We start from the raw sequence: 22310 nt of genomic DNA, 5'->3' as shown, positions 1-22310 counted from the left end.
CTTTGTGTTTGTGTTATTTTATTTTACACCCAGCTTCTTCTTTTTCTGTTTTCTTTATACTCAAAAGTGTCTAATGGTTTCAACTTGCTTACATACTAAGCTAACATTATTCTATTTTAATTTCTATTCCAAATATGATAAGAGTATATTTACATCAGCTTCCGCATAAATTTTTCTAGTTTGCACGTCTAAAATCTATTTTTTATATTTTACACATTTATTTTTATAAAATATCTACATCAATTTATTTATTCTATACATTTTTTTATTTAAATAATATTTTTCTCACATTTTTTTTTATTGTTCACAACAATCCATAGCCCACCAACTTTAACCCACACGCCAAAGTATATCTGATCTCTCTCTCTTTCTTTTTCTTTTTCACTTTTCTCTTTTTTTTTTTTCCTTTTCCTTCTCCTTTCTTTTCCTCCATTTTTTCTTCTTCAGCGTCTTCGTCTTTCTTCTTCTTCTGCTAATGCTGAAACAAGAAGCTAAAGAGAGAAAACTCTTGGTGGGTAAGCTTTTTTTTGCATTTTCTTCTTGTTCTTTTGCAATTTCGGTTTGATTATTTATATGGGTTTGATGATTTTTTTTTTTTAGGAGAGGGTTTGATGAATTTGGGATCTTGATTTAGATCAAGTTTGAAGAATTTTATGATTTGTTGTTGGATTTAAGAGAAGATAAAAGGATTAAGAGGGCAGAGGAAGAGAGAGATCGAATGAGAGAGGAGAGATAATAAGATGAGAGTTGATAGAGGAGAGAGCAAAAAATATAAAATAATAAATAGAAGAGCAATAGTAACCATGCATATATGTATGGTTACTGTAGCAATTATGCATAAATGCACAATTTTATACCCACTGATGTGGGTGTTTTTTTGCTCAAATTGTGTAAAATTAGCCACTTTTTCCATTTTGTACAATTATGCATCAACTGATGCAATTGCTCTAATAGGATGCTCTATCTCGTACTGTACTGTCAATCACTTTATCAGATTGTGATGCTCTATATCGTACTCAATCACTTTATCAAATTGTGTTGTAGTAACAGAAACTTTGTCATTAGGCTATGTTTGGTTCATGTAAAATATTTTTTGGAAAATAAATATTTTCTGGAAATGCTATTTTCGAGAAAGGAAAATGTATTTGGGTTGTTTGACTACCTCGGAATTCGTTTTATGGAAAATCAATTCCACTGTTTGGTTCGTTCAAACATTTTATTGAAAATGCTTTCCGTTTTACGGAAAATCAAGCTTTGCAACCAAAATAGAAAAAACAAGAGAAGAGAAAATTTGATTAATCATTCCACTGCATCAAATGGGAAAGTAAGAGTAATCCAATTCAACCCAATTCCACACTCACATTTTCCCACAAACCAAACACACCCACAAAAGAAACAAAACCTAGAAAAAAAATTCATCAAATCCAGTCAAATTGAGAGAAGAAGGAAGAGAGAGAGGCGACTAGGTTCGATCTAGAGGCAAGATCGCGCGGTGGAGGCGAGATTGAGCGGCGTTGGAGTCGATCTTTGCTTGATCGGCGCAGTGTTGCGATCGACGAGACTGATGGAGTATGGGTCGTCGGACTGGAGCTCGATCTGAGGAGTGCGTTGCTGTAAGAGAGCTCAGACTGTGTTGTGTGAGGAGTGGAAATGGTTCGTGGCGTGATTTGGGCTCTAGGTTCGCTGGCGAAGTCGAAGGCGTGATCTGGGCTCTCTCTCTCTCTCTCTCTCTCTCTCTCTCTCTCTCTCTCTCTCTCTCTCTCTCTCTCTCTCTCTCTCTCTCTCTGCGTGAGTCCGGAAATGGTTTGAAGTGAAAATTTTGACTGAAACCAATTTCCGGGTCAAAACCATTAAAACACACGGTCAACTGAAAATATTTTCCGAAAAATTTATTTTCCATGCACAACCAAACATCCGCATTTACGGAAAAGCATTTCCGGAAGTGATTTGAAGCCAAAACAAACACAGCCTATATTTGACAATAGTTTCATGGGTAATTATTATATAAAGATATTGAGATATATATATATATATATATATTTTTTTTTTTTGATTATGTACATTGTACTCTTTAAATTTTTGTAAAGAATACATAACCAGATTAAAATTTAATATTTATGTTTTCAAAGTATTAATAATAATTAATAAGAAAATTTTAGTACCATGAAAGATAGTTAAAAAATTTAATTCAAAATTAATTATTAATAATTTGGAACTATGAAAGAATATAGCGTAGAACTTTACTTAAGGCTTCATTTGAGAGTTTATAAAGAAATGGAATGGAATGGTCATAATAAAGAAATAAAATTGAATGTATTTAAGTAAAGAAATTAAATGGAATTGACTATCGAGTAATCTTGTTTGGATGTTTTAAAATAAATTAATAGAAAGAAATGGAAAGGAATGGAATGTAAATAACATTGTTTGGAAGTAACATTAGAATGAAATATATATTAATAGGCAAAACTCAGAGAAGTTCAAATTATAAATCCAAATTAGAGTCCAATTTTGCGTCATATGCCTAGATTTATGTGGGGACCACACCATAAATATCTTTCTAGGTGTTCAATTCAAAACTGAGAGAAAATTCAAATAGATTCCCAATTTTGCACCACATATCCCATCTAAGGTTTTCAATTTTTATGCCAAGTAAGTTATTGTGTCAATTTCATTTCTTAATTTTGTTGTGTTATTGGATTTGATGCTCGTGTGTGTGTTAATTTTGTATAAAGATGGAATGTCAAGGAATCACATTCGTGATTGTCAGAAATTATGCAATTTGAGCAGAATCTATGGCTAAAGCCTAAAATCCAAGCATAAGTCAATTCGATTTGCACATAAGGGTCCTCCATGAACAACGCATTAGTCCCCTCTATTTTGCCATCTAATTTCTAATATTTATCTCTCCAACTTTTCTTATTGATTTGTTAATCTTTGTTTGAAAAATTCCTTATATCTTTGTGGCTCAAAGGCTACCTTTTCCATTTAATTTGATAATATGCTATCTAATATCTAATCTTTCTCTCTCTAACTTTTCTCATTTTCATTTGTTAATCTTTCTTTGAGGAATCCCTTTTATCTTTGAGGCAAAGGCCACCTTTTTTTGTTTGTATAATTTAATAATATATAATATCATATGATTTTGAGTGTTTTATGTTTCTTCCCATTGGTTGAACAACTTGGAAAGTGATAGATTTAAGAGAGGGAATAGATAGCAATTGACATCAACACAAGACTAGCCATGTATATATTTGGATTCTAGGTCTGTTAGTGTTTAGTCCAAGGGAGTCAATACCGTACCGGAGGCTGTACCGGTTTGGCCAGCGGTATGATATATTTTGGATACCGGTCAATACCGATATACCGTTTTGAGTTTACTGCTATTTTTTATACTTATAAATATATATATATATATGTATGTATGTATGTATGTATGTATGTGTGTATGTGTGTGTGTATTATAATAAATATAAAAGTTTACCATAAAACATTTCCTCAATTCAGAACTAATTATTCATGGTTTTAGACTTTAGTATCAATTAAAAAAGAAAAAAGAAAAAAAACACACACAATATAAAAAATAGAAAGCTTAAAAGTTACCATTGCATACTAAGAAAACAAATAATACTAATAAGTTAATGCAAATAAGTTATCATTCTACCTTAACAAAAATTCAAAAATTACAAAACTTAAAAAAAAAAAAAATTAAAAAAAAAAACATTTTTCAGTACCAGTCAGTATTTCCCGAAATTGGCCGGTATGGCCAGTACATGGCCGGTATTTAAACTGGTATGAAACGTTGATGTTTCGATACCGGTATTCATACCGGCTGGTACGGTATTGACTTCTTTGGTTTAGTCATTTGTTGGTTCAATTTTGATTTATATTAAGCAAAGTGCTCTCTAATATGTGTTTTTAAAATTCTGCTGGTGAATTAACATTTAATATTGTTTTTTTTTCCCAAAAAAGTGTTTGATATAGACATAGTATTGTTAGTTTATTGTGTGAATTAAAATTCTATATTAATTTTTTGTTCATTTATTTAGGCCAATTTATATAATTTTTTAGCTTACCAAGTAATTGAAGTTCTGATATCTAATTGCAACTCTCTTACGAAAAACTTTTAGTTAAGTAAAGCCCATTACAGAATTAATTAAAACTTTTTTACCATCTATGAGTAATTACATTGGAACAATTGTGTTGTTAATTGGTCTAGACTAGCTAGATAATAGATGCACAAGCACAACAACTGGATGTTTGTTTTGGATGGATATGCTTAGAATGGTAGATTCTAAATGGAATCCATATTTTAAAGTTGAAGCAGAACCAAAATCTAAATAAAATCCATATTAGCTTTTAATTGTAATTTAATTTTACGTTAAGTGCCCATTTTAATTTTCTTAATTTTGCTATCAAGTAACTCATTCATAATATTTAACGTGAAAATCAAAATCACTTCTTTATTATCCCTACTATTAAAAGTTACAACTTAATTATTTTATAATAACATTGCTATATACCCCTCATTTTATAGAACAACCAAAAAAAAAAAAAAAAAAAAATTCTAGCGTAAACTCCATGTGAACAATGTTGTTGCTTGTTATATGCTTTCAAAATTCAATATACAGTAGCTAAAAATCAAACTATGTAGATTTCGAAGTGTGCTGTAAAGAATTTCATTTTTCACATATTTATTCAACAAAATAAATATTTTCTGAAAAGGAAAAATAAAAATTTAAAGGTTCATGCATGGTATAAAAAAGCTCCTCTAATGAGTGTTGCCAAAACAAAACAAAAATGTATAATAAAGTAAATCTAAAATTGGCCAAGAAATCCCACACTTTGACCTAGACATTAGTGTCAATAGGACACCTTTGCGCTCGTGGTCTAGACAACCAAATAACATCTCCTTATACATTGGATTTTCCATAAAAAAATATGTAGGCCTCAGTCTTTGAAATTGGTTCCAATTCCAGTATGCCCAAAACTATGTGAACTTCTACTCCATGACTTTGAAAGCATTTTGCCATATCCTCAATCACCTTATCAATTGCCATGGATACATTATCAAATGATTGAGAAATTATATTTTCAAGTTCATCATCTTCTGCCACTTTTCTTTTCTTGCTTTTAGAAGACATTGCATTTTGTGACAACAATTGAGAATGTACAACATTAATTTTTGGAGACCTCATTTGATCACCTTTTTCGACTTCAATGTTCTCCAAAGAAACTTTGGGATATTATTATGTCAATCTCATTAATAGTGTTTGATATAGCATACCTAGCACGTTTCTCCTTTGCAACTTCAACACGATCACCTTTTACTGTATCTTAAGCCCAAAGTTATGCCATCTTAGGGTAGTTGGGCATAGGTATTTTCATCCACTTCTTGGCAATAGGTTTAGTCTATTACAAACCAAGAAAATGGTAATACAACAAATGTATAATTATGTAATACAAAATTAAAGTCACAAAAATCATAATTTACCACTATGAGTGACTCCCAAACTTTTGGTTGCTATCCATATATATAAAGAATCATTTCATCCAAAACCACTCAATCCATCTTTAAATATGTCATGGCATTCATGATTTTTTTTTCCAGTGTTTTTTGTAGATTTTTCACATTATCATTGTTAATCTCCATATGAAATTTGTCAACCAACTCTTTCACTATGTTATCATATGCCTTAGAGGTAAAAGTTCTATTAACTCTTTCACCTATGTTCACTTGATGTAAAAAAGTATCTACTAAAGCACTATCCACAACACTAGTCCATTGTACTTCTTTGCTTGGATTCTTACCATTTTTCTTTGATATCTTGCCCATGCTATAATTAATAGGAAAAAAAAAAACACATATAAAATAATATGTAGATATTAATATTAATTATCGAAAGATAGAGAGCAATATCAAACTATAAAGAGAAATTTGCATAACATTTATGTTTAAGAGCGATTGAAATTTGAAACATGATAGCATAGTCTTAAACAACACGATAACAATAAATCCAAAAGCTTTCAAATTTTGACATAGTTTTGCCACATGGCTAATGGTCTAATACTATAGAATCCCTTATAATATCTGGACTTTAAAATTATTCCAGGAGAATTTAAGTATTGCAAAGACATTTTATAAAAAGTATCTAGACTTAATATTCAAAAACTAACAGTCTATTGTCTAATGATTCTAAAATTATTCGATGCAGTTTTCCTTGGCTTATTGAGGCCAGCAGATGGTAATCACACAGTTTTGATTAGGTAAAGCTTTCTAAAGATTTCATGGATATGAAAGCTAAACACAGAATTCTCCTTACTAAGATTTGGAGGTATAAAACACTTAATTATGAAAATATATAGCACTATCCCATTACTGCAAAACTGAAAATGAAAAATAGTTTCTTTGGACTACCTTGTAGACCCAGAGATTGAAGACACTAATAATGAGTTGCAGAAAAAATTAACTAGAATTCATACACAAAAGACAATGATAGGGACTGAAACTTCATAATTAGCAATATTATAAAGCAAAATAAAAATATACTTATGATTGAATAGAGATTTTTATTTATAAAATATATATCAAGTTTTATTTTTATACCTCCAAACTTTTCACAATATTAACTAGAGGTATTTTACAAAGACAACCTCCAAATTTCTGTTGAGAAAATAATTTGCATTAGGAAATCTTACACAGACAGCCTCCAGATTTCTTCCAATAAAACATAATGAAGGCAATTTTATTGCAAAAAGACTACAAAATATAGCATCTTGTCTAAAAGTACAATATTTTGGTGAAGATGACAGACGTGAGAGCACGACATTTGATCAATGGACGGCAATCACATTATCATAACCAAACAATATGCCATATTTACTTGTGAAGTGTGATTAATTTGTATATTCTGATTGCGGACTGCCATTTTGGTTGTTCTAAAATTTCTCAGCAAGAAGTAGTTTAATTTACTTGTTTGAAGGCTATAGCTACATCTATGTGTGAAAGCCAGAAAGAAAATGAAATACAACATAGACACCAATGTGTTAAATACATAGATAATAACCCTCTGGAGTTTAAATACAAGAAATGAAACCGACAATATATATTGACTGTGTGTAACATGCTAACAGTGTACAAGAGACCTTTTTATGCATTGGCAAGAGTATGTGTTGTTTACAAGTAAAGTGCAGTACTATATTACAATGGACCTAAGCCCGTTGAGCTGATATTCTAACACAACAAAATCAAATTTTCTGAAGTAACTCTTTCATCTTGTTGTATCTGAGATTTCTGACAAGAATCCTTTGTCATAGCATGGCACACTTTTATCCATATCAGCTGACACATACATCAAAGCCCTGTGTTGCATTAGATAGGACGCCTTTAAATTTTATAGTGGCTGATCACACATTTCCTTCATCTTTGTCTGCCTCTTGTTTTCTTCCAAACTAATACTAAATAATGCAACCATGGCCCAGATGCATGGATTCAGCTAGTAGGAAGAATGGAACAAGTTGAGGCTTTACAACTCCAGGTTGCACATCAAGAAGGAAACCATTGCACAAATCTTTTAGCTAAAGGAAGGAAGTAGTTGGACTCTTTTGTGTTTTATTTGCATCCTCCTAATGCTATTTTATGCCATAATTGTTGGCTGATACATGGGGTGTTAGTTACTCTAGATGGTGTTGTACTTAATTTATGCCTCTAATTTCAAAAAAAAAAGGGGGAATAAGTTCAAATAGAAGTTGGAACATGTCTAAGCCTTAACATGAATTAATATGCTGAGCAAAGATGTATAAACACCAGGTAAAAAACTCACAATGAATGGTGGCACAGAAAAATCTTGAAAAACTGAAGACAAATTGACATAAACTACTACACAATATCTACATTTGTTCCACCTTCTCTCAAATCACCTATGGTACTTATTGACAGATATTTACAGAGGATGGACATATCCAAAACAATTGTTAATTAGGACTTTTTCTTCATGGGGTCACTTATCATTTATCAAGGCATGCATCACTAATGAGCATGAGTCTTCATGGTTATCTTCCTGTCATTAGATGGACTACAGCAGGATTTTCATAGGAAGAACCAAAATCCCAATCCTCAGTTGAAGATGAAAGCGACATTAGTGCAACCACTATAGACCTCATGCTTGGCCTTAGTTGAGGATTTTCTTGTGTACAAGCTTTGGCAAGCTGGACCAGCTGCAGCCAAATCAGCCACAAAAGCTTTTTAGAAATAAGAATTTTTTTTGGTTGATAACTTGATAGTTATAATTTACAACGATAGGGAGGTGGATTCAAATCTTGGTATTACTAATAAAGGAGAGAAGGCTATGCCACTAAGCTATAAGACTCTTGGTAGAAATAAGACTAATAGTCCATAATTTGCATGCTTATTGTGAATGAGAAATCACCTTCTGGACAGAGTCAAACGGGTAATCATCACCAAGTCTAGGGTCCACAAGTTTATGAAGATCTTCTTCTGGGTCAGGCTGGCTAAGTACATCTTCAAACTGCATCATATCAATAGATAAAATTTGGGTAAATTCTCAAATAAGTAATTCTTGAACTACATTCACAAATAGTAAGCAGAGGAAGGGCAGAGAAAACAACCAAAGCAATAAGTCCCATTGATTCAGGAACATATTCATCTGTGTTGACAATAGCTTCCTTGCCTGATATTAGTTCATAGAGGACAACTCCAAAAGCATATACATCTATCTTTGGGGAAATCTTACCATGTTGAGCATATCTGCACACAAAATTTTGCATTCAGTTTAACTTCTTCTTTTTTTGTATTATAAAACTTGGAAAGATCCTTGAGTTCACAATTAGTTTTCCTGTCAGTGGTATCCTGGTATGCACCAAATTCACAATTTAGGCTCATGCATGGAGGAAAAAACTAATTGAACCCCCCCCCCCCCCCTCCCCCACAAAAAAAAAAAAAAAAAAAAAAAAAAATCATCTAAAGAATTGTGTGTATAGATACTGCTCCTTATTCTTTGTATGGTCCATATAATGATGGACAAAGCAATCCTTGCAACTAAACACAGATGAGAAAAAGCTACCTACGATGTCTTGAAAATTAGCATTTAGCAAGAAAGGTTCAAGAACGTAAGTAAATAAAATTAGAAAAATAACTCAAACATGGATATGTAATACAAATTTCGCTACTTTATAATGTGCAAATGAAAATTTTCTGTTTCAAAAGAGTAAACAAATAAATGTAATGAAACATTGAAAAAAAAAAAAGATTAGGAAATTCTTACTCTGGAGCCATGTATCCAAATGTACCCACTAGACGTGTGTACAGCGAAGCACTTCCATATTCAGTCAATTTTGTTAGCCCAAAATCTGCAACCTGTACCAAAAAAATTTAGAATAATGACGGTGATGTCAGGCCTACTACGTCAAAACAAGAATACCTTTCCCTGGAAGTTCTTGTCTATCAGTATATTTGCTGATTTAATATCACGGTGGATGTAGACTGGAACGGTATTCTCATGGATGTATTCAATTCCTCTTGCAGAATCCAATGCAATTTTCACTCTAGTAGACCATGGCAATGGATCCCTTCCTGAAAACCAAAGATACAATATGCAGTCATGAACATACATTGATAGAAATGAGATGTTGAGTAGGCAGATGCATTTTCATTTTCACCTGAGCTGTGCAGATGTTGACTTAAGTTGCCATTCTCGATATACTCATAAACTAGGAAAAAGGAGCCCTCAACGCAATATCCTAATAAGCGAACCTGCATGAAGTTTAACATAGAAACAAATAGTCACCTTAAGATAATTGAACGATGCAACTGTTAGTTGGGCAAAATCAGCAACTTGATATTAGCTAAGCACTCACAGAAAGCAAATACTGGTTTGACAAAAAGTTCCTAATAGTTATGTATATACCAAAATCTGAAGCCAGCTTTTCTTCTGAGCAAAGTATCATGTCAAAGAGCATTATGGCAAAGAGCTTAGAAAAGTGTATAAGCCTCTTAACAACCAATGAAATACGAATAATAAAGTAAGCCAAGTACTTATGATTGTCATATACATTTACTTGGAATATTAATCATCAGTAACTAGTTACAATTATTAGGGTTTATGCCCTAAAATCCAATTTATTGACATGTTATAAATAATTAAATTGTTTAATTATATGAGACTATTTATAAATGAACTAATAGAACATTATCATAGTTCTTAAGATGTATTGTACGTGATTTAGTTACAAAATACATAAATCACAAGTTCCTTGTAAACTCAAAATATAGTTCGTAGTCGGTGATGAAATTAGGCGTTTTATTTGCAAAGACTATAACGCATCAACTAAGATGGTTTGTCTGGATCATAGAAGTGGAGACTTCTAGTTGATGTGCTGATATGTCTTAAGTGTGTAAGACATTGAACTGGACCGCTGTGAAATTAATTATTCAATTAACAGCTATCACCTGAATAATTAATCTCACGACTTCTAATTTCATAGACTCTCAATCCTAAGAGAATAGTAAACCCGATCAAGAAATTTAGGTTACTTTGGTATATCAAGAGTGAAATCTAGTTTCACGGTTAAAATCTTAGTATATTGGGTAACCACACATAGTATTGAGGCAACACATATTTTCAAGATGGAATCCATAATCTCTTTCTATAGAGACATGAAATATCCCATTGAGATAAGTTTAATGAAACTGGTTATTTAGGGTCGGTCACTTTAGTAAAGTGTTACTAAAGTTCATATTTTATTAAATTAGATTTCATAAATATGAATAACTAAAAGATTAAACTGGGTACTCAAGGAATAAAATAGTTGTTTACAAGATGACAGTTTATTATGACTTTGTTCACTATGAATGTTTTATGGAGGGGTTAAATGATATCATATTAGAGTCTTGGGATATAATTTATTAATAAAATCTAGAGTGCAATTATATTTCTATAGTGATACTTGTTATATAATTAATGGTAATTTTGGAGTTGTCAAGAGTTGACAGATAAGTGTGAGGCCCATTGGAGCTAAAGTCTTATTAGTCCATTTGGTCTCATCCCAAGCCACACACTTAAGCCCAATTGGGCTGGCCCAAAAAGATAACCCAATTAGATAATCAGTTATTTATTTAATAATAGTTATTAAATAAAGTAACTACCAAAGTAGGTAAAAAGTATGTATGATTAAAAGAAGAGAAAGCAGTTTTTCTGTACAAGTTTTTTTTGGAATTCACTTTTCTAAAGGAAAATTAATTGAGAGACCACTCATCTTGGACACTATGTGGAATTGGGATGAAGATTGAAGGTATTCTCAAATCTTGTTTTTGAATTTTACTGCACTAAGGTACGCTTTCTTTTCTTTGTTCTAGAATTCAAGGTTACATGTTATCTCTCATGAATGAAGTAGATCCTTGTATTGCTTCTATTGTGGGTTTTGTATGAGATGCAAAACCAGTTTTTCCGACAACAACATGATTGGACAAGGTGCAGAATCGATCAGCTAGAGGATTCTGACTGAGTTTTCTAATGTACAATCTGCTCCCAGTCTCTAACCATGTTGGCATAATGCCTGAGCCATCAATAGGATTTATTTTGAATTTGAAATCTACCAAAATAAATTGAAATAGAGAATAAAATTACAGGGAAAGCATATTACCAGGTTCAAGTGATGAACATTAGTTAAAACCTTCAGTTCAGAAATAAATTCTTCAGATGCTTGCATATCCATCTTCTTAATTGCAGCTTTCTGCATGATAGTAGGACGAAAGAGTCTGTTAGAATAAATTTTAAATGCTTAAATTTATGATTTCTTAACAGCTTAAGATTTAGAAATAAGTTGTAGTTTATCATGGTGTTGGAGTAAATGTGAAAAAATTATATGGTTTTTGAATTCTCAAAGAGGACTGCTATGACATACAACGGTTTGAATTTTTATGATTAGATTCTAAAGTTCTGACAGTATGGATGTCTAAATGCCGTGAGACTTCAGAGATGGGGTGGACCTTTTGCTCTTACTATGGTGCTTTCAAGCCAAGAAGGCTCATGTTACATCATGGTTTGAATGTATATATGACTCAGATTCTGAAGTATGACAGCCAGACAACAATGTAAGATTCAACAAACCTCTCCTCGTAATTCTGAATAGTAGACAGATCCAAAGCCACCTTGCCCAATCTTATTATCCAGGCTGAAGTCATCAGTGGCTTTTGCAAGCTCTTCATATGAGAACTCAACAGATTTGTCCATGGTAATACCTGTGAGCCATGACGAAGGAGCACCAGTAAAAGAAACCAATTCTGAAGCTTTCTTTTGGAATTGTGTACAAAAGCTATGTCATTGCAAGAAAAAACTCATTATATGTGATTATAAATTTTGGAAAAATGTGAGAGAAACATGAGCTTGCAAATGATGCATATGGTACACCCTTTTGCAATTTTTAAGTGTTTTCCTATTGGAACCTTACAAATAGTTTGACACAATAACAGATGAGTTAGCAAGGCTGTCAAATGATGTTACTAAACTAGCTCTAATCGTAGCCACAAAGAGTAGCTTCACCATTTCTAACCCATATTGCCGCCAGTAAGTCCTAGGCAAGAGGTGGTAGCCAAGAAAGCAATAAAGCAATACGCACTGAGGGAGAGTCACCTATTTTTGTTGTTTGGCTCTGCTTTTGAAGGCATTTGAAGTCAACATCTTGAGGTATGCCTTATTATCAGGCTTTATTATAAACACAATTGTGGGTTGGATGCATATGGTAAATGGGGTGCATGTTTCATGCATGGAGGCAATACCCAAGACTATGCTTCAACACATCCAATGTGCTATAAAATGAAGGTGTAAACTCTCTTCATTGAAAATTTCTTTATGGGTCTTATGATGCTGCTCAAGAAGTATCTATTCATCCAAATTCATAATTCTCATAATTTGAGAAATAAAATATATGCAATAAATGAAAATCAAAGCATGGAAAAATATGCAGAGAAAAGGCATGTTCCAAAAATAAGTTTTGCAACTCATGATAGTTAACTCTTATCATTATTCATATAGAAATGAGTGACACTTACCAAATGATCATTTCAAATTTAAATGTCTCTCTTAAAATAATTAAAATCGATAAGATGGTTCACCAAAGCATAAATATTACCATGTCTATGTTGAACATACTGGTGTTGGGATATTGCAAGGAGAGTTGATATCTCCACAACCTCCTCCTTCTTCTTCTTCCTTCCATATACCCCCACATACAGACAAAATGCCAAAATAGATGCTCCAGCAACTGCTGCTATAGACATGCCAGCAATGGCTCCACTTGAAATACCTTCTTAAAATGCCACCGCAATGTAAGCTTGAAATTATTGGAATAACAGTTACTATATTAAATTCACCATTTCTATCAACTTAAATTTTTGGATCTAATGGTAGTTTATATTAGAGTAACTGATTCTGAACTGAAATCCTATGTCTAGCTTAAACTTTTGAAATAAGTGGTACTTTATCATAAATAACACTAAAGCCCATATTTGGCATATAACTTTTGACCCCATACAGCAAAAGGGAGAACAGATAAGAAACACTGAAGAAATTTTCGAGAGAAGACTCAACCACCTGTGCTGCAAAAGAGAGGGGGAAAAAATGGAAAATTTTATGTAATTGTTAGTCAACTTGAAGGAGTTTTTGAAGCATAAAGCAATAATATAACAGTTATTTCAATCTGAGAGCACGTCTAGATGGCAAGACTTACTGTAGCGGTGGAAATGTTCCATTTTGATCTGCAAAATAAAAATAAAGCCAAAAGTTTAGAACTACGCAGACGTGAGATGCTTTGTAGAGCAAAACCATATTGGCTTGCGAATAATAAATGATACACAAATTGAGTAGATATCTCAGAGAAGAAATCTCCAACACCTGTTCTGCAAAAGAGAGAAGGGGGGGGAATGTAATTGTAAGTCAACTTGAAGTGTTTGAAGCATAAAGCAAAAATATAACATTCATTTCAAACTGAGAGCTTGTCTAGATGGTTTGAATTACTGTGGTGCTGGTGCTGGTGGAAATGTTCCGTTTTGATCTGCAAAATAAAAGAAAAGCCAAAACTTTAGAATGATTGCCAGCAATGCTTCTACTATGCAGTCATGAGATGCTTTGAAGAACAAAACCATATTTCTAATGATAAAGGATACACACATTGAGTGGCTATTGAAGCCTAAATTTTTAACCTGCATGCTTTAAATTCTAATGCACAAGAAGGCAACTCAGTAGCATCATCGAAAGATATCAACAAATAAATGCACTTTTAATAATTTTACGGGAAAATATACTCAGTTTTTTGGAATATGGAAATACTTAATGTACTCCTTGTCTGTTGAAAGCGACATAGCTTGTAAAGCCAACATGTGTGTCAAGTGGAAGTGGTACATATTCCATCTCAGATGGTGTTATGATCGGACAGAGGAAACCGAGCCTAGATTAATGGGATGTTATGTTAAGTCAAAGACCTAGGAAACCTAATCTAAATCTATGGGATACACATGTTATTGAGTCCATAGGACTAGGTTGGGAAACCGTGACCATTTGTAATCAACTTAGGGAATCTTAGGGGGTGTTTGGTTTGTGTTTTCAAACAATCATTTTCAATTCTTAAACAACATTACACGTATTTCTACACACTTTTTCACCCACACGTATTTTCACAAATGTTTTCAAATAACAATTTTTAATTTTTAAACACATGTATCAAACGGGCCCTTAATGTGTCTTGAGTGTATTTTGAAGTATGTTCAAGTCCAAGACAAGACCAAGGTTCTACCCAAGAAGACCCAAGTTTCTGGAATCTCGACACCAACTCGATCCCTACTCAACCAATCGAGATTCACTAGACTCGATCAATCAAAACAAGATCTCAATTGATAGAGATTCATGTAAAATCAGGTTTCCAATTCATTTCAGCCAACTTTTTTGATCTAGGGTTCTTGGTTTTCATACCAGGTATAAAAGCAATCTAGGGCAAGTTTTTATAGACTTTTTGAGAGTCGTGTATTTTACACAAGCATTAGAGATTTTTCAAGCTCTTGTCAAGCATGAACTAGAGATCCAAGTTCAAAGTTCTAAAGATCCAATGATCAAGGTGAAGTTGCTACAATCTGGTTACATTAAAGTTGCTAGTGTGAATCTTCAAATGGGTACTTGAAATTGTGAGCGAGAAGTTCAAGTTCAACAAAGTCCAAAAATAGAAGAATCCATGCAAGGCAGGCTCAAGGCAAGCCACACTTGTACAAACAAAAAAAATAAAATAAAATAAAATGAATAAATAAATAAAAATAAAAATTAAAGAGTTTTAATGCTCCCAAAACATTGAGATAGTAGAAATCCAACTTAATTGAAACTATAAACTATTTCACCAATAAAAATTATTATGAATGTGCTGAATAATTATTGACAAAAATTTCTTAACAACTTGTGAAAGAGATGTAAATAAAACTTAATTAGCAATTTTACGTCTCAAAAAACAAGAATTTTTTTAATACAAAAAAATGTATATAAAATAGAAAGTCAACTAAATAGTATTTAATTAATATTTAGAATTGAAAAAGCTCACTAAAATTTTTCACTTTAGGCCTCATAATACATTGAGCTGGCCTAATTAGTTATTTGGAGTTGTATGAGGTCACGTTAGTAAGTATTATGCAAGATAGCTATAGATTTATAATTAAATTTATTGTATAAACTTACATTCAATTCTAGTGGATATTATTTCCTTGGGGTTGATAGGTTAAACCACCTCCGTGATTTTTATTTTGGAATGAGTGTTCCATTGGCCCACCCGGGGTCACCATATTGCATGTCATTGTGCCTGTTGTCTTGTGTGATATGGTATATGCGTTAACCACTTAAGATCTAGCACATAATTGAATTAATAATCAACTTGGTTTAAAATTGGTAATTTGGCAAAACCAGGGCATAAATCCTTTAACACATGCAAACTCCATATTTTAGGTGGTCTCCTAAAAAATAGGACTACTTCCATGAGTTGTTATCCTACAATATCAAAACAGCAAAAACAAGCTTTAATCTCAAATTTTTAGAGTTATTCTTTTCTTCCATTTTATTTTATCTACAGTCATATCCTCTTTTACTTTCAAAATTGATAAGTCATTTTTTATTACTTCTACAAAAATTATCTTAGGTCTTCATCTACTTTTTGTTACTTAAATTATATTGTTACTTAAAATGAAAAAAAGAAAGCAGCCGTACCTGTAGAACCCGACGACGGCAGAAGTTGTAGAACCCCACTGGATAGATGATTTTCACGTTTTAATAAGTGGGGCCCAGGGACTCCTTGACTAACGGGACCCACTTGCCAAACATGGTTCACCTTCTCAGTCTTCTCCGGGAGCCTCCAAGTGGCGAAGATCATGATAGTCGAGTCGGAAAACCAGGAGCTGAGGTTCGACACATCGTACGACAGCTTGGTCCCGGACGACGAGAAGTTGTAGGAACTGATGTTGTAGGTTTTTACGGTCGGGATGGAGCTGTTGGGTCTGTAGGCCAGCAGGGCCTGGGATCCAAGCATCCCGGTGGATGAGGGATTGATGGCCCACGACACCCAGCCATCGGCTTGGGGTGGATTGGCCAGGAAGGCTATCGACAGTGTGGCACTGGAGGCATTGTAATTCCAGTATAGATAGGCACCCAGGTATGGAAGATCGGTGCAGTTGGCGTAAACCTTGTCTGTGAAATTCTGTGATGTGCAGGTCAGTGACTCACCAGGTGAGACTACCAAACCTAGCACCACCACTGCCGCCACCCGCATCCCCAACATCACAAGCCTACCCATAAACTTGAATTTTTTTTTTTTTTTTTTTTTTTCCTTTTACACTTTAGAATAGAAAGTACTGATATGAGAACGAACAAACATGAATTATTATTTGTCAGGGAGTTAACGGTCTTCTGACGCGCTCATTTATTTTTGCCCCTTTTTTCTTTTCTTTATTTTTTGAACCAAAGACTAGCTTTTAGGCCGCAAATTCATGTTTGTTTATTTATAAATAAGTGAAACTTGAATCTTACTTTTCGGCCTGAGTCAAAAAATTTGTCCGTGAACACAAGCCAAGCTGAAGCTTGCGTATAGTTTAATTCAAAAAATTTGTCCGTGAACACAAGCCAAGCTGAAGCTTGTGTATAGTTTAATAAAAAGCTTGATATATATATTTGCTAAATAAACTAAATATTTTTACATTATACATATTTTAATAATAAAATTTCTCACATGAGACCACCTTTTAGTATCCATTACTTTAAGTTTTTTTTCTTTCCTTTAAAAAATAAAACATTAAAAAAAAAAAAAGACTGGAGACTTCTTTTAGTAATTCACGCTTTTTCTACACTTTTCAATTCCACTTCTAGAGTTCTCTAGTACAACAATACTTCATGCATACAGCTGGACTTCACTTCACCATCTTAGGTGTACCTTGGTTGTCTTTTCTTATTATTTTCATGTGTTACAGTTTACTAGTTTAGTCATTTACTAAGTATCATTTCCATCTGAATACACTATATCTTAATACAATTTAGTTTCTTTCTCTACTGAAACTTCACAATTTAATTCTATCATTGAACCAAAAAAAAACCCAATTCAATTTTATTCAAACTGAAATTCTCAACTGTCACTCAATGAGTCCATGTCTATCATATGCAGTCTGCAGCCTAAATCCGGTGTAGTGGGTGTGCAAAGAGCTCCGACAACAGCTCTAGATTCGGTGTAGTATTTGGCATCACTACCATCTTCGCTCTCTACCTCCATCCTCCAAGACATTTATAGCCTTCTCTCACCATAGGTAAATTTTCATATTTAAAAATTTTCTATATATTTTTTATAGTTGTTTGCACTGTAGTTTGTTTGATATTGCAAAATCGTTTTGATTTCCAAGTTATGGTTGTTTATGAAATTTCTATATAACTTAGAAAAATCTTGTTAGTTGAATTCATTTGATAATAACTTAACTTTGTAATTAGTGAATTGTGGTTGTGGAGTCTGGTATGTAGTTTGGAATGGGTCAGAGCTTTTCTTTTCCTGAGTTGCAAAGTCCTCTGTGGTTAGCTAATCACAGGTGGAATTAGAAGCATGAACAAATGAGTATATTATTTTCTTATTTTTATTTACTTGATTGTTGGAGATTTGAGCACTTGATAATGCAATTTTGTTAGATCCCAAGCAAAAAAACTTGACTTGAGCTTAGGTTTGAGCTTGATGTTAGGCTCGAGCTTGCCTTGATTAATTTATCAAGCCGAGCTCAAGCTTTTGGGTTTTCCCACGAGCTCAGGTTCAAACATCATATTTAGGCTTGTCTCAAGCTCGAGCTAAGCTTGAGCATTTGATTTTTACTGACGAGCCAAGCTCAAACAAGCACTACTCGCTTGAGCTTGGCTCGTTTATAGCCCTACTAGCTTTGAACCATACAATGCATCGGATTTATATTTACATGATAACCTACTTTCTTGTAAGCTAAACTAAAATAATTTAATAGAAAATTTAAGAAACTACACCATTATATGATTTACTCTAATATAACTTTAGGGTGAGTTTGATTTAACTTTTGAAATTGGGCTTTTTGAAAAAGTGCGGGTTTCAAAAAGTGCGGTATGAAATTGGACTTTTTTGAAACTGGACTTTTTTAAAAAGCTAAGTATTTGGTAAAAACCGTTAAAAAGTGCTTTTTAAAAAAACTGAGTGTTTGGCTAGCACTTAAAAAAGTGGCGGTTTGAGTTATAATTGCCAAATAGGATAATGTATATATAAGGGAGATTATTTCATACTTAAACCAACTACTTAATAATACTTACTTAAAAAAATTACTTAATAATAATAACAATAATAATTTATTGTTAACTAAAATTTGTTGTAAAAATATTGTTAACTAAAATTTGTTTTACAAATATTTTAAAGATAGCATTTCTCTAATACAATTTTTTTTTTCATAAGCATACTTAAAATAATAATAATAATAATAAATTGTTCAAGCCTGTGCCCCACATCACACGTATAACCAACACAAAACCTTTTTTTTTTTCCCTTTTTTTCTCAGCCACATCTTCTTAACCTTTTGTCTTCTTTATTACTCCCTTATCTCTATTTTCCTCCACACAGCACACATTTCTTCACATTTTTTCTTCTTTTAAGTTTCAACGCCTTGGATTTTTTTTTGAAAATAACTATAAAAACCAAACTATATTATTAGTTAGCCAAGGTTTGAAACTATTTTGGTATCTAACAAATCAAGTGTGTTACTTTTGATTTTGGGATTATAAATCGAGTATATTGCACTTAATTTTCCCATTGCACCAGCAGCTGAGGTGGACTAACTATCCACGTAGGCCTGTAAATCTAGCCCAAAGGACTCGGTTTGGTATAAAGGAAATCTAGCCCAAAGGACTCGGTTTGGTATAAAGGAAATCGAGCCCAAAGAACTCGATTTAGTTTTAATGGAAACCGAGCCTACTGAACTCAATTTCAGTTCAGCCCTCCACGTGTTAAAATCACTCAAAACATCACTCAAACTCAAACACACTCAACAGATCACTTAAACACACTCAAATTCAAACACACCGAGTCCTCACAATTTCTCACTCTTCAAACCCCCACTCTCACTCTTCAAACCTTGTGCCACTACTTAGCCTCATCACTTTTCAAACTCTCACTCTCACTCTTCAAACCCTCACTCTCAATCTTCAAACCTTGCACCACTGCTCAACCTCATCACTCTTCAAACTCTCACTCTCCTTCAAACCTTGCGCCACGCCACTACTCACCCTCATCACTCTTCAAACTCTCACTCTCAGTCTTCAAACCTCATGCCACTACTCAACCTCAATCTAAAGGTAGGTACCCCTTCTCAATTTGCTTGCTTTGATTAGATCAGAATAATTTTTTTATTCATTAATGCTCCAGATTTATTTCTTTTTTCTAGGTTTGCTTTAGATACATCATATATACGTTCTTGTTACACTACAGGCTTTTTTTTTTTTTTTTTGCTTGAAATTTTGTAGTGTTAATTATGTTTCATTGGAAATGGAAAAAACCCCCCCAATGAAAGTGGTCCCCAGTGATTGTAGATAGGCATTCATAACAAAACCATTTTGATTGTGAGATGAACCTATAGTGGAGGTGTGAATGTGATGAGGGGAGTATCGGTATCATGCTGCAATGGAAGTTGGGATGGAATGGTCAGTCCATGAAGGTTGTTAGACAATATCCTATCTAGGTAGTGGCGAGAAGAGTGGTATTTTGTAGCCTAAGGGTGGATGATTCCATTGCCAACTGCTAAAACATTGATAACTTTGCCATAAGAATGGGGATTGATGGAATAGTATAAATTGAAGAATAGGGAAAATGCAAATTGCTTTTTGGATCTACATGTTAACATACTACTCTTTGCCTGTCCACCTGTTTGTTCGTATGCCAAAACCTATGATTTTTTGGAAATAATAAGCACTTGGTTTAGCTTTATAAGCTGTAGTGACCGAAATTGAGAAGGAAAAATCTTCAAATGCCTGTCTTTGGTTGTACATCATCATTTACTAAAAGGAAAATGACTCTTAGGTTCTTAGCATTGGATATATTAGATGATCAATCTGCAACTAGGGAAGTACCCTCATTCTGTAATTAATGCAGCCAAGAGGTGATTCCATTATTATTATTTTTAAATTGCTGAATACGAAATCTAGGTTTGTGGTTAAGGAATGATGCTTGATGAAAGCCACTCAAAAACGTGATTTCTGAGGCATATTATGATGAGGCTGAAGGTGTAAATTCTAACTCCTTAGAACACATTTGAATGAAAATGGAGAAATGTAGAGGGCTTAATTAATTTAGCTCATACTGAGTTTTTGGCAGCATATTGAGTTTTTTTTATATATCTTTATTCCCTGTGGTTGATTGTCATACTTATCGTTTGTGCAAGAAATTAGGCTATACATTGAGATCCTTGCCAATTTATCTTCAACATGTGCTTATATTACTCTTGACTCCCTAAACTTCGTGCAGTATGGCTGTCGTTGCTGCTGAGATCCCTAATGAGTTCGGTCCTGGTCCCATGGAAGGTTCGGTGTTAAGGTTTCTAAAAGAACATCGATCGTGCGCTGTTTAGGAAGGTGAGGTAAAATTAAAATCGACCACCTATTGAATTTCTATATTCTCCTCTTATCCTTTTACATTATGTTGAATTTTTTTTCCATTTCTAAAATTCTAAGTTTGTCAATGGTACTACTAGCTTTGAATGCATAGTCATGCCTATTAGTTGGGTTGAGTTAGATTGGTTGACTGTTGCACACCCTTAGACTCGATTTCCATGCCTACGTGGACAGATTCTCCAGCTCAGATGCTGGCACAACGCGAAAATCAAGTACATCATACTTGATTTATAACCCAAAATCGAGAGTAAAACACTCAATTTGTTAGATACCAAATTAGTTTCAAACCTTGGCTAACTAATAATATAGTTTGGCTTTTATAGTTATTTTCAAAAAAAAATCCCAACGTCTCTCTCTCTCTAACTCTGTTTCACCTCCTCTAAACTATTACTTCATCAAAGGGGAGAGAGTGAAAACTGAGAAAGATCAAAATGAAAGATAGAGAGATCTTGGCAAACCCAAAGAAAATGAAGAACAACAAAGATAGAGAGGTGGTCGCCGGTCATTGACTGAAGATTGGATCAGAGCAAAGCAAACGAAAGCATATGGTCAATCATAGTGTTACCCTGTTCCTTCTTACGCCTTTGCTCATCAATAAGTGCTTGCAAGAACTCATTCATCCTCTTGGAGAGACTCTTCAACTTCTTCTCCAAACCTCCATAATCCATCCACCGCAAGATGGGTATAAACTCCATTTGAAAGATTTTGCTATATTTTGATGTTTTTTTGTTTTGCATTTTAAGGAATCCTAATTTGCAAGGGATTGATTTTTTTTTTTCCTTAGTTGATTTGGGAATTTGTTATAGATTTTTTTGTGTTTAGACTTGGAGATTTGTTATTGAATTGAACCTGGGCTAGACACTATTTTTTTGTGGTCTTTGTAGCAATTAATTTATTAAAAGGTTCTGCCATTCTGGGGCTGCAAACACAGTGGGCAATTTGGGAAATAGCCGGTGGCTTTCCAACGGTAATGCTCAAAAAGCCCTTTGGCTTTTGCAAAAGCAGCTGAGAGCTGCCTTCCTGTTAAAGTGCTCTTCCTTCACAAATTCAAAATGTAGCTTTTTAGAGAAAACAACTTTTAAATTTTACCAAACACACTTTTAATTTTTTTGGTTTCAAAAAGCC

The 22310-nt window shown here is 33.4% G+C and overlaps 1 protein-coding gene across 3 annotated transcripts; it reads right to left on the bottom strand.

Annotated features, from left to right (window-relative positions):
• Positions 1–7770: 7770 nt before the first annotated feature.
• Positions 7771–16850, bottom strand: LOC115989251 (chitin elicitor receptor kinase 1-like). 3 transcript variants are annotated; one of them, XM_031112919.1, is made up of 14 exons: positions 16251–16850; positions 14031–14067; positions 13908–13912; positions 13744–13771; positions 13608–13612; positions 13147–13323; positions 12126–12256; positions 11659–11748; positions 9676–9769; positions 9438–9589; positions 9282–9373; positions 8626–8764; positions 8427–8525; positions 7771–8214 (listed from the first exon to the last, which is right to left on the bottom strand). In XM_031112919.1, exons 1-14 carry the CDS (start codon positions 16831–16833, stop codon positions 8050–8052), a joined length of 1797 nt encoding a protein of 598 aa, XP_030968779.1. In that variant the 5' UTR covers positions 16834–16850; the 3' UTR covers positions 7771–8049. The 3 variants fall into 3 exon arrangements, with proteins under 3 accessions (XP_030968779.1, XP_030968780.1, XP_030968781.1); XM_031112920.1 differs by having other exon boundaries at positions 13147–13320; XM_031112921.1 differs by lacking the exon at positions 7771–8214 and having other exon boundaries at positions 8434–8525; positions 8751–8764.
• Between the last annotated feature and the right edge of the window lie 5460 nt (positions 16851–22310).

Source organism: Quercus lobata, chromosome 5, assembly GCF_001633185.2.
Source record: "Quercus lobata isolate SW786 chromosome 5, ValleyOak3.0 Primary Assembly, whole genome shotgun sequence".
Lineage (NCBI taxonomy): Eukaryota > Viridiplantae > Streptophyta > Magnoliopsida > Fagales > Fagaceae > Quercus > Quercus lobata.
This window is presented reverse-complemented; position numbering and strand designations above follow the sequence as displayed.